The following is a 14621-nucleotide window of genomic DNA, read 5'->3' as shown; positions in this document are numbered from 1 at the left end:
AGGGACAGCTTTAAAGTTCCCCAATTTTGTTCTTTGTTGCTCGAGTGCTTTGATTTGTCAAATCTGAAAAAGTGATGTTTTTCACTAATTTAAAGTATCACTTTTTGTAGTCTAAGAATGAAAATATTTGATACTTCACTTACTGTCCGGCAAAATTGTCATAAAATATTATTTGATTTCCCCTGTACAGACAAACCTTTATCATTCTGATATATTTATAAAATATGATTCGATTTCCCCTCTACAGACAGACCTGTATCATTCTGATATATTTATAAAATATTATTTGATTTCGCCTGTACAGGTAAACCTTGATCATTCTCATGTATTTATAAAATATTATTTGATTTTTCTGATGTATCTATAAAATATGACTTGATTTCCCCTGTACAGACAGACCTGGATCATTCTGATATATTTATAAAATATGTCTTGATTTCCTCTGTACAGACAGACCTGGATCATTCTGATATATTTATAAAATATGATTTGATTTTTCTGATGTATATTATTTGATTTCCCCTGTACAGGTAAACCTGTATCATACTAATGTATTCATAAAATATGATTTGATTTCCCCTGTACAGGTAAACCTGTATCATACTCATGTATTCATAAAATATGATTTGATTTCCCCTGTACAGGTAAACCTGTATCATACTCATGTATTCATAAAATATGATTTGATTTCGCCTGTACAGGTAAACCTGGTTCATACTCATGTATTTTGTGTATTGGTAAGTCATCCTGAACCTTTATACATACCAATAATAACGATATTTATAGGTACAGACAGCCAGGTAAGAGAACCTCGTAAATACACGTCCGGTAAATCATTGATACTACGTCTGTATACATTATTACTGTAAGGCAATCTATCACAGACACACACGTCATTAAAATCTTAATAGCACCTGACGGAAGTGTCGTCAAGTCAAAGCAGACGTGAAAATTGCATTCTTGTGTTTGCGCCAACTACATGTAAACATGTTTATCGAATGCATGTTTTATATAATTCTGGATGTGATAAATCGATCTCCTACAAATCTATCACAATCAACTGTCAGTATCAAACTGTCACTACATACACATATATATATATAAATATGTTTATACCTACTATATTTGTGTAACTGGTCCATGTTCTATGTCTATATGTGATCGTATGTAATTTACCTGTGTCTTGATAAAGGGGCAGATTGCTGCGAAAATTCGACAATTTACTTGTCTGTACTGTCATTATTACTACTTGACAATTATATATATATATATATATATATACATTGTATACCAACTAATAATATCATACATATACATGTATATATATATATATACCAACTTTTAGAACATCATCTCTGTAAAGAAATACAGTCAAATCTGTCTATAGCGACCGCCCAAGGGGAGGCAGAAAAACGGTCACTATAGACAGGTTGCCTTTATAGACAGGTCAACATTATCGCACCAACCAGTTTACGTGAAACTGCCATAAATAACTTATCATTGAACAAGGCATTTAGTAGACCACAGTCAGTTTTAACATTTTCAGAAGTCAGATCAATGCATACATTTATACATGTATGACATCCGATATCTCTACCAGGATTTAAACGACAGTCATACCTATTTAACATATACAGTAATAACGTTGGACAACAGCATATAACATATCAACTCTAGGTTACGGTGTGGTTTGTGGAAAACATGGAGAAAATGAAAATCTGAAAAATTCCTTTGGACTGTACAGTGTAAAGTGAGAAATTTACCAATTAATGATCGTTTAAACTTTCACCGTTCACAACAGCAGACTTACCGCGAGTTTGGTGTACTTCCCCTGGCTCAACAGTGACATCTTCACTTTTGATTACATATAAATATAAATCCAGTTGTACACGTTATACAGGACAGATGGCCTTCAGGGCACTCTACTCAACAATGAAGACATGATTAACCTATCGGGCAGTCTGTCCAGAGGTCTAGAGCTCCCAGCTACCATTAAAATCACTTAAAATCAGAAAGTACTGCTATAGGTTTTTAGCGTATTGGTCAGGTTGTGTAAAGCTTCACAATATTATACCAGTCGTGTAACAGGGCCATTCAGACTACCTGTGTTATACAGAACCATGTTAGTAAATAAATCTCCTCACACACAAAACAACTCCTCAGACAAGCTCTGTGACGTAAATCGGCCACACATCAGCTGGCTCACTGTCTTACAAGTGTTAATAGGATAAAATAGCTATAGTAGATCTGTGTGCCCCGGGGCCTTACACACAATAATGGCCAAACAAATCCTGTCTGTAGTCTTACACCATCATATATACTTATATACTTATATTACATAAGGAGTTATAACAGAGATGTTCCAGTAGAGACACAGGATTAGGCTAGGTCAAAGGTTATAGAGAAAATGCAACAAATTTAAGATAATTGAGACAAAGTAGTTTGGAGTTAAACCAGTAAGGTGATATAGTCAATGAGTCCAGCCCATCAACAGGGCCATTCTCTGGAATGTAAACAGGGGACCTGATCCTGGATGTATGTACATAACTGATCGCTGTGGACCTGACCCTGGATGTATGTAACAGATCGCTGTGGACCTGACCTAGGAGTATGACCTCACACTTCTGATCATGATGTCCTACTGATTGGATACTCCTACAGGAATTACCTCCAATTACACTGTGTCAGGTGAGTAATTACCTCCAATTACATGTTACTGTGGTTACCAACCAAGTAAATACCTAATCCAGCCAAGTCAGGTTAGTAATTACCTTCAATTACATGTAAATATGGTTACTAACCAAGTAAATACCTAATCCAGCCAAGTCAGGTTAGTAATTACCTTCAATTACATGTAAATATGGTTACTAACCAAGTAAATACCTAATCCAGCCAAGTCAGGTTAGTAATTACCTTCAATTACATGTAAATATGGTTACCAACCAAGTAAATACCTAATCCAGCCAAGTCAGGTTAGTAATTACCTTCAATTACATGTAAATATGGTTACCAACCAAGTAAATACCTAATCCAGCCAAGTCAGGTTAGTAATTACCTTCAATTACATGTAAATATGGTTACCAACCAAGTAAATACCTAATCCAGCCAAGTCAGGTTAGTAATTACCTTCAATTACATGTAAATATGGTTACTAACCAAGTAAATACCTAATCCAGCCAAGTCAGGTTAGTAATTACCTCCAATTACATGTAAATATGGTTACCAACCAAGTAAATACCTAATCCAGCAGAGTGAGGTCAGTAATTACCTCCAATTACATGTAACTATGGTTACCAAACAAGTAAATACCTAATCCAGCCGAGTAATTACATACTCATCATCAACACTATACTGAAGGAACTAGTACTACAAATATAGAACCCAAGCCTGATACAAAATCTATGTGATAAAATCTGAACACAGAATAGATATATATATATATATACATGCAAGAAAGAAAACTGAAGCTTAAAAAGACTAGCATTTAGCTGCACCAAATCCTTTCTTATAGCAAAACAAATAAAAATGTCTCCCTTTCACCATGCTGGCACATTAACATCTATAAATATATACACACCTTTATCTAGATGGTACACTAGAATTATAAAACAGAAAAATTACCGTCCGATAGAACATGTTATATTCTATACGGAGACATCACGGTTTACCTTCCGATAGAACATGTTATATTTTACACGGAGACATCACGGTTTACCTTCCGATAGAACATGTTATATTTTACACGGAGACATCACAGTTTACCTTCCAATAGAACATGTTATATTTTACATGGAGACATCACGGTTTACCTTCCAATAGAACATGTTATATTTTACACGGAGACATCACAGTTTACCTTCCAATAGAACATGTTTATTCTATACGGAGACATCACGGTTTACCTTCCGATAGAACATGTTATATTTTACACGGAGACATCACGGTTTACCTTCCGATAGAACATGTTATATTCTATACGGAGACATCACGGTTTACCTTCCAATAGAACATGTTTATTCTATACGGAGACATCACGGTTTACCTTCCGATAGAACATGTTATATTTTACACGGAGACATCACGGTTTACCTTCCGATAGAACATGTTATATTCTATACGGAGACATCACGGTTTACCTTCCGATAGAACATGTTTATTCTATACGGAGACATCACGGTTTACCTTCCGATAGAACATGTTATATTTTACACGGAGACATCACGGTTTACCTTCCGATAGAACATGTTATATTCTATACGGAGACATCACGGTTTACCTTCCGATAGAACATGTTTATTCTATACGGAGACATCACGGTTTACCTTCCGATAGAACATGTTATATTTTACATGGAGACATCACGGTTTACCTTCCGATAGAACATGTTATATTTTACATGGAGACATCACGGTTTACCTTCCGATAGAACATGTTATATTTTACATGGAGACATCACGGTTTACCTTCCGATAGAACATGTTATATTCTATACGGAGACATCACGGTTTACCTTCCGATAGAACATGTTTATTCTATACGGAGACATCACGGTTTACCTTCCGATAGAACATGTTATATTTTACATGGAGACATCACGGTTTACCTTCCGATAGAACATGTTATATTTTACATGGAGACATCACGGTTTACCTTCCGATAGAACATGTTATATTCTATACGGAGACATCACGGTTTACCTTCCGATAGAACATGTTATATTCTATACGGAGACATCACGGTTTACCTTCCGATAGAACATGTTATATTTTACACGGAGACATCACGGTTTACCTTCCAATAGAACATGTTATATTTTACACGGAGACATCACGGTTTACCTTCCGATAGAACATGTTATATTTTACACGGAGACATCACGGTTTACCTTCCAATAGAACATGTTATATTCTATACGGAGACATCACGGTTTACCTTCCGATAGAACATGTTTATTCTATACGGAGACATCACGGTTTACCTTCCGATAGAACATGTTATATTCTATACGAAGACATCACGGTTTACCTTCCGATAGAACATGTTTGATATCATGTGTTTTTATTCTATGAAATGTCACAGGACGTATGTATATCAGGATATGTGGACAGAGCCTTAAATATTTGACAAATTGCTTTGTCCTCTATGTTGCTATTACTTTACAGATCTTTATTTCCTTTTTATAGTGCTAAAACTTTGTGTCATATTGCTATGAAATTCTGAGATATGATGGTAATTTGACTTCTCCACTGTTGATTTATATTTAAAATATTATTTTATTCGTTCTCACAAACATCCACACTGAAGTAAATGGTGTTTTAATGTGAAAACTGACCGGGAAATATAAGACACTAATGTCGTAACTCATCATAGGTAAAGTGAGAGGAGTCTATAGCCCTTCATATACAGGCCTCATAGACCTCTTGTTACATTGAGTCATTACTTATATAACAAGATAACTGATACAGGCCTCATAGACCTCTTATCACATTGAGTCATTACTAATATAACAAGATAAGTGATACAGGCCTCATAGACCTCTTGTTACATTGAGTCATTACTTATACAACAAGATAACTGATACAGGCCCAGTAAACCTCTTGTTAGCGTGAATCATCACTTATATAACAAGATAACCTATACAGGCCAGGTAGACCTCTTGTTACATATTGAGTCATTACATATATAACAAGATAACCTACACAGGCCTCTTAGACCTCTTGTTACAGTGAATCATTATCTTTTTGTTACCTGTGTGATGAAATAACCGATACAGGCATCATAGGCCTTTTATTAAAGGGAAGTCATGAGGTGATATGTGACTATAGTACCTGTATGATGAGGTGATATGTGACTATAGTACCTGTATGATGAGGTGATATGTGACTATAGTACCTGTATGATGAGGTGATATGTGACTATAGTACCTGTATGATGAGGTGATATGTGACTATAGTACCTGTATGATGAGGTGATATGTGACTATAGTACCTGTATGATGAGGTGATATGTGACTATAGTACCTGTATGATGAGGTGATATGTGACTATAGTACCTGTATGATGAGGTGATATGTGACTATAGTACCTGTATGATGAGGTGATATGTGACTATAGTACCTGTATGAGGTGATATGTGACTATAGTACCTGTATGATGAGGTGATATGTGACTATAGTACCTGTATGATGAGGTGATATTTGATTATATTACCTGGATGCTGTAGACACCAATATCCTCTCCTAATTTCTGTTCAATGCTCCTCACACACGACTGACATGTCATGCCCTCAACTTCTATCACAGTAGTTTTCTGCATTTTGAAATGTTAAATCGTTTTCTGAAAATAAAAATTAAATATATTTCGAACTGACAACATTGAGCTCAATTATTGCTGCTAATAGCATTACTATTACCTATGTATCTAAAATTAACTAGTGTCACAAATTAACAAGTATACATTCTTTATAAAATCCTTATTTATTGTCAGGTAAACCACTGTTTACTACAACCACACCCAGACGTACCTTCCTTATTTATTGTGAGGTGAACCCTGACGTACCGTCCTTATTTATTGTCGGGTGAACCCAGACGTACCGTCCTTATTTATTGTTAGATGAACCCAGACGTACCGTCCTTATTTATTGTGATGTGAACCCTGACGTACCGTCCTTATTTATTGTTAGATGAGCCCAGACGTACCGTCCTTATTTATTGTGATGTGAACCCTGACGTACCGTCCTTATTTATTGTTAGATGAACCCAGACGTACCGTCCTTATTTATTGTGATGTGAACCCTGACGTACCGTCCTTATTTATTGTCGGGTGAACCCAGACGTACCGTCCTTATTTATCAGGGCATCCAGTTGACCCTTGACTTTTAGCAATTTCAGAAGTCAAATCACCTTTTCTCAGAAATATGGAGGGTCAAAACATTATCTCAAATAGACATGCTCCTTCAACTCAAGAGTCAAATCTGATTTTGGGGAGTCAAAAACATACTCTCAAGGGTCTACTGGATGCCCTGATTTATTGTCAGAAGAGCCCAAACGTACCATCCTTATTTATTGTCAGATGAACCCAGACGTACCATCCTTATTTATTGTCAGATGAACCCAGACGTACCGTCCTTATTTATTGTCAGATGAACCCAGACGTACCATCCTTATTTATTGTCAGGTGAACCCAGACGTACCATCCTTATTTATTGTCAGATGAACCCAGACGTACCGTCCTTATTTATTGTCAGGTGAACCCAGATGTACCATCCTTATTTATTGTCAGGTGAACCCAGATGTACCATCCTTATTTATTGTTGGATGAACCACTAACAACAACAGTGTATTGTGTAAGGCTCAGATGTTCACTATCAGTATGTGATCTAATAACATATGACAGTTGAACTTACACTATTTGGTTAAAGGATCTATAAACACAAAACTTTAAAGTGAAATGTTGATAAAGACATTGTCGTCACCACCAGAAAAGTAATAAGTACACCGCAGTCTTGACTCACGACTTCATCACAGGTCCGACAAAAAAGGGAGTTCACACTCTCATCATCACTTTATTTAGAGAACACTTAATGTTTTATCATAAATCTAATCTCTATAACATAAAAAAAATCAGGTTAATCGTGATATCAGCTCCAGCCCACCGTTTGTTATCAGTCAAAATACTGACACAGAGCCATATCACCTAAAACATGGGCCTATATACATAAATCATCCACGAGGTACACTGGTCAATATCTATCATCACCTTGATACACTGGTCAATATATATCATACACCGTGATATACTGGTCAATATATATAATCCAGCATGATACACTGGTCAATATCTATATTCCACCGTGATACACCGGTCAATATATATCATACACCGTGACACACTGGTCAATATATATATCATACTGTTACACTGTGATATACTGGTCAATATATATCATCCACCGTGATACACCGGTCAATATATATCATACACTGTGATATACTGGTCAATATATATCATACTGTTACACTGTGATATACTGGATAATATATATCATCCACCATGATACACCCGTCAATATATATCATCCACCATGATACACTGGTCAATATCTATAATCCACCGTGATACACTGGTCAATATATATCATACACCGTGACACACTGGTCAATATCTATAATCCACCGTGATACACTGGTCAATATATATCATACACCATAACACACTGGTCAATATATATCATCCACCATGATACACTGGTCAATATATATCATACACCATAACACACTGGTCAATATATATCATCCACCATGATACACTGGTCAATATATATCATACACCGTAATACACTGGTCAATATATATCATACACCGTGATACACTGGTCAATATCTATAATCCACCGTGATACACTGGTCAATATATATCATACACCGTGATACACTGGTCAATATCTATAATCCACCGTGATACACAGGTCAATATATATCATACACTGTGACACACTGGTCAATATATATCATACACAGTGATACACTGGTCAATATCTATATCCACCGTGATACACTGGTCAATATCTATAATCCACCATGATACACCGGTCAATATCTATCATCCACCATGATACACTGGTCAATATCTATAATCCACCGTGATACACTGGTCAATATATATCATACACCGTGACACACTGGTCAATATCTATAATCCACCGTGATACACTGGTCAATATATATCATACACCGTGACACACTGGTCAATATATATCATCCACCATGATACACCGGTCAATATATATCATACACCGTGATACACTGGTCAATATATATCATACACCGTGATACACTGGTCAATATTTATAATCCACCGTGATACACCGGTCAATATATATCATACACCGTGACACACTGGTCAATATATATCATACACCGTGACACACTGGTCAATATATATCATACACCGTGACACACTGGTCAATATCTATAATCCACCGTGATACACAGGTCAATATATATCATACACCGTGATACACTGGTCAATATATATCATACACCATGATACACTGGTCAATATCTATAATCCACCGTGACACACTGGTCAATATATATCATACACCATGATACACTGGTCAATATATATCATACACCGTGATACACCGGTCAATATATATCATACACTGTGACACACTGGTCAATATCTATCATACACCGTGATACACTGGTCAATATCTATCCACCGTGATACACTGGTCAATATCTATAATCCACTGTGATACACTGGTCAATATCTATATCCACCATGATACACTGGTCAATATCTATCATCCACCATGATACACTGTCAATATCTATCATCTTCAGACCTAAACGCAGCTCTTGATCAGTACTACGCAATACAGAATACAAGGATATCATGTAAAATTAATACCATGGCAATTCGCTGATAAAAACATTATTTACCAACAAGCTTAATATCATAATTTGTTAATGGAAATATAATTTACCAATGCTATTTATGACATATGTCTATAAATGACTGCATGGAGGGTCCTCTCATTGATATCATAACATACATATGATATAGGCAAAATCAGAGCAGTACACAAGGTAGGCCTAAAATATAGGACTACTTTTACTATCTGTGGTGGGGTTTAGGATTTTGATTAATTCACTAATCATACGACACAAGATGAAAATAATAACACATTAAAACAAGCGGTATTTTTGAACATGTTTTGAAACTGACAGGTGTATTAAAACTGGTGACATATTTACTAAAAATCTCAAACCCGAGCCTCCGTGTGATGGTCGATGACATGTCACAATAACCAGGAAGTTGTTTCAGCAGATATCGGTGCTGACAGGAACGTAAAACAACAGTTTAGATATAACCTTACCTGATCCAAAAGTTATAAATGAAGCCAGAATCCTGCCTACATCAGGATATATCAGATATTCTATATTTTGACATCAGACTTGTAACAGGATGTTGTTCCAATTTGTATATGCCTACTTCCGGATTTAGTAAGAGAACGAGTCAAACACGGAATTTGACATTCCGGGAGAGAGAGAGGTAGTCTGTAGTATATAGGTCTCTGGTCTGGCGAAAGTTTTTTTTTTTTTTTAACGATTGCATAACAACACCGTTATTTACCTTATCTAGCAGTATACGTTTACTAGTTCTGTAATAACAGAGATATATATATGTCTCTGGTAATAACTTCTATTATCAGAGACATATATACAGAATATATGTCTCTGCTATTATAGATCTCTGGTCAATATAGTTTAATCAGAAACATGTATTAGGTTGTGTATGTTTCTGGTTTAACAGAAAATTATATAGCTTCTATTATAGATCTCTGGTCAATAGTTTAATCACAGAATCATATAACTTCTATTATAGACATTTAGTCAATAGTTTAATCACAGAATCATATAACCTCTATTGTAGATCTCTGGTCAATAGTTTAATCACAGAATCATATAACTTCTATTATAGATCTCTGGTTAATAGTTTAATCACAGAATCATATAACTTCTATTATAGACATTTAGTCAATAGTTTAATCACAGAATCATATAACTTCTATTATAGACATTTAGTCAATAGTTTAATCACAGAATCATATAACTTCTATTATAGATCTCTGGTCAATAGTTTAATCACATAATCATATAACCTCTATTATAGATCTTTAGTCAATAGTTTAATCACAGAATCATATAACTTCTATTATAGATCTCTGGTTAATAGTTTAATCACAGAATCATATAACTTCTATTATAGATCTCTGGTCAATAGTTTAATCACAGAATCATATAACTTCTATTATAGATCTTTAGTCAATAGTTTAATCACAGAATCATATAACCTCTATTGTAGATCTCTGGTCAATAGTTTAATCACAGAATCATATAACTTCTATTATAGACATTTAGTCAATAGTTTAATCACAGAATCATATAACCTCTATTATAGATCTCTGGTCAATAGTTTAATCACAGAATCATATAACTTCTATTATAGACATTTAGTCAATAGTTTAATCACAGAATCATATAACTTCTATTATAGATCTCTGGTTTGATGGTGTCTCATAGATCAAGGATGAGTATCAATTTGTTGTAATATTTTGTGCAATAAATGTTTTCTTGTTTATAATGTGTGACGTCATCAATATGGTCCCGACCGCCCCTGTTATGGTTCATTCCCACTCAGCCAACATGTTGTTTTTGCTATATAAACATTACCTGAGTTTACCTATGGAAAATGTAGGTATAGTCTGTTTCAGTATACGTATACATGGGACTCAAAGCTAAAAAATTAAAGTGACTAACAATACAAGTGAAGAGAATGTTTAAGAATACCTTTAAAAGTATACATTTATATGTACGTATTAATAACAGAATACATATACTGATAATTATCATTACTTATATTAATAGAGATAGTACACAACATTTTAAAAAAACAACCAATTGTTATTCCCTCAAAATTACAATAAACAGTATACACTTTGGTCCAATCACTTTACCGATTCCATTAGTTATTTTTCTCTAAACACTTACGGTACTTGACGTTCCTGGAAATAGATTATAGATTGCAACGACACATGCCCAGATTAGGGTTGATTTCTTGGAGAATGGTAGAGTATCAAGCTGGAGTTAAACCATGCGCAAAGAAGAGGAATATCGCCAACCGGAATCGAGACTCCAGACTATCAAGATGACACGATGGATGTGACCGCATATGCTGATGCAGCTTCACGTCTTGTCCACTTGGAGTATTAAATTCAGGATAATTACAATTATATACCCGTTTATCATATGCTTGTGCTTCCTGAACATTAACATTCAGTTTCATAAATGGACCTAAGTGATTATGATATATTTTGAGAAATTGAACTTGTGTATACTAAACATATATACAAGTGTAATTTAACATTCAATTTCATAAAGCAACTTGAATTTGCAAGGGCTATGATTACCATATACTTGTGTTAAAAAAAGTGACAATTATATATAGACTAGTATTTCTTTGCAATAATAAGATTGATCTATTTATTACGTGAATAATTTCGTATGTGAAGACTGCATATATGGAACCGCCGATATGATTAATTGACTTTGGTGATATTGTGAACTTTATCCGTGATTTCTAAGATTATACTGATTTGTGCTTTAATATTCAATCAGTTTCATTATTATACATGATTTGTTTTACTTAAACTATTAAAATGTCGTTAAAGTCTTTTGTTTTTAATCGTTTTCTCTAAAGTACATTATATCAGAGACTTGTATATCAGATATACAAGTCTCTGATGAAACAGGTAACGTTGACTCAAACTTATTGATAATGTGACCTTTCAATATCAAGGTTAAAATTGAACAAATGTATTTTCTGTTTTATTTATAGAACATAATTATGATAAGTGTGAAATTTGTAACAATGAAAGATATAGAAAAATGAAATATTTTCAATAATTTAAGAAAATTTGGGTTATTCTATTTTAATATTTTTTAATTATATAAAAGTATTTGTGATATATATATTTAGTATACATTATCTACAAACTGCTAACAGCATGTATCACAGGTAATACGGGTAACACAGGTAACCTGAGAATCAATTACTTCTCCAAAACAGGCTATAACTTACCTGTAATTAGAGCCTATTGTTCTCTATTGTTCCTACCCCCAATGTTAAAATAGGATATGTTGGCTGAGTGGGAAGACACCCCTGTTATCAGTGTACACGTTCCAGAGATGTCGGTCGGTCAACTTGAAAAGAATTCGACCGCCGGTCACCATGGGGGACACGATTCACTGATTATTAGACGGGTTCAGTCCAAACGATATCCACAGGTGTCCATACAATTAGCGATAGGTAACTTTGCAGGTGTCAAAGAAGTTGGATCGGTAGATAATCACCGATAAACAAACCTGTTCTGATCTTATTGAAATGATATGTATCTTTTGTATCCTAGGCTCGGTTATAACCGGAACAAGGACGTTAAGCTCCATCAAACAATCAATCAAAGCTTTCGTAGAAGTAGCATGCTACATTTTATATAAAAAATTAAAGCTAAAAATGTTGCTGAATGACTTCCATTTATATTTAATTTTCCATTACGATACGATTTCGTAATCAGTGCACACAGATGATCCGTGTGCACAGATTACTAAAACGAGCGCAAAGATTGACAATCCGTGTGCACAGATTACAAAAACGTTCGTACAGATTAAGAAAACGTGCGCACAGATTGATAAATATATTGCCATGTCCCTTCGGGGCTCCGTAGCTTTTAAAATGAATTAAGTTGAGTTTTTTTAGGGGGGGGGGGGGGGGGGGGGGGAGTGTTGGCGTCATTGAATAGATATATTAACATCTACATTTGAGTCCATCACGAAAGTGATGCTTATTCAATGGCGTGGACAGGCTGGTAAAATTTAGAATTAAAAATTGTTGAAGTCACCCTTAACTTAGTTTACAGCTGACTAGGTACTCACAGTGGCGGTGGTAGTATTTAAAGTCGTCTGTGGAGGGGGTTGATACTGACGGGTACAAGGATTGTAATGGTGACGAGTGTATTGTGTATTTTATAAAATATTGCAAGTCTGATGTTTTTAGAAAATCAACGAATATTCTTTTTTATTAATTTTTTTTACATTGGACTTGGAAGACTCCCTTCGTATATGAATAAAAGTTTAGAATTTTGAAATATTGGTTGAAACTAAAGCGTTCAGATAATTGTGAACTCAAGGCATTTATGATGTCATATGTTGGAAAATAAAGACATTTGGATTCTTAATTTACAACATGAACGTTTAACTGTCGGTCTTGGGTATATGTTTGAAGAAACCAGTAACTGTTCTAGCTGAATTAAATAGTAATTTTTAATTACAGAAACATGTAGTAGGGAGACTGCTATATATGTTTCTGTTTAAACAGCGTTTTCTTGACTTTCCAACACGAATGTTTGATATATCGTCTACAGGGATATTATGTCAGAATCTACTTTATCTTTATAAACCGGTTAATTTTGATTATCAAAAACTGATTTTAATGGTTCGTTTATTAGAATGGAAGATATAGAGATACTGTATTCCGAGGCAAGAAAGAAAGAGTATTGTATTTGATGAAAATGACATAGAAGACGAATACCATTTTATCTTTAAATGTGTTACATTAACATTCGTATTAATTTGATCAAACAATATTTGAACTTATTCAGTTACTCAAATTAGAAAATATAAAATAACTAATCAATTTAGGAAAATATTTATCACTAGCAAATAAACGTTGGAAAGTTTGTTATCAAATTTAATCAGATTTTCAATTATTATTTCTACTCAGCTTCCCCGAAACAAATCTGATCAAATCAGCTTATTAAATTATAAATATATGAATTGTTATTGTCTTTTAAGACGGTACTAAGAACCAGTTTTGTTGAATGTAAATGTATGTGACGAAAGTAAGTACTATCTTGTAGAGTAAATAATGAAATTTGCAGTATAAAATACCCATTTCTCCCATTTTTGTTAGATATAATGCTTAATATAAAACGTTCTGCTGACCAACTTTTTAAGAGCAGATCAAATGGGAAAGGTTTTTATTTCTAAAACTGATG

General features: G+C 34.3%; 1 protein-coding gene across 2 annotated transcripts in view; it reads right to left on the bottom strand.

Moving 5' to 3' along the window:
* Window positions 1-9996, bottom strand: part of LOC117329900 (copper-transporting ATPase 1-like) — a 52610-nt gene extending 42614 nt beyond the window's left edge. The window contains exons 1-2 of one of the 2 annotated variants that reach the window (XM_033888119.1): window positions 9885-9996; window positions 6210-6335 (exon numbers count right to left, since the gene is read on the bottom strand). In XM_033888119.1, the coding sequence (XP_033744010.1) occupies window positions 6210-6314 (105 nt within the window). In that variant the 5' untranslated portion in view covers window positions 6315-6335; window positions 9885-9996. Of the gene's footprint in view, window positions 1-1810; window positions 2367-6209; window positions 6336-9884 lie in introns of those variants that run through there. The other variant, XM_033888120.1, reaches the window with a different exon arrangement.
* Window positions 9997-14621: the final 4625 nt, after the last annotated feature.

This window comes from Pecten maximus, chromosome 6 (genome assembly GCF_902652985.1).
Source record: "Pecten maximus chromosome 6, xPecMax1.1, whole genome shotgun sequence".
NCBI classification, from domain to species: Eukaryota; Metazoa; Mollusca; class Bivalvia; order Pectinida; family Pectinidae; genus Pecten; species Pecten maximus.
This window is presented reverse-complemented; position numbering and strand designations above follow the sequence as displayed.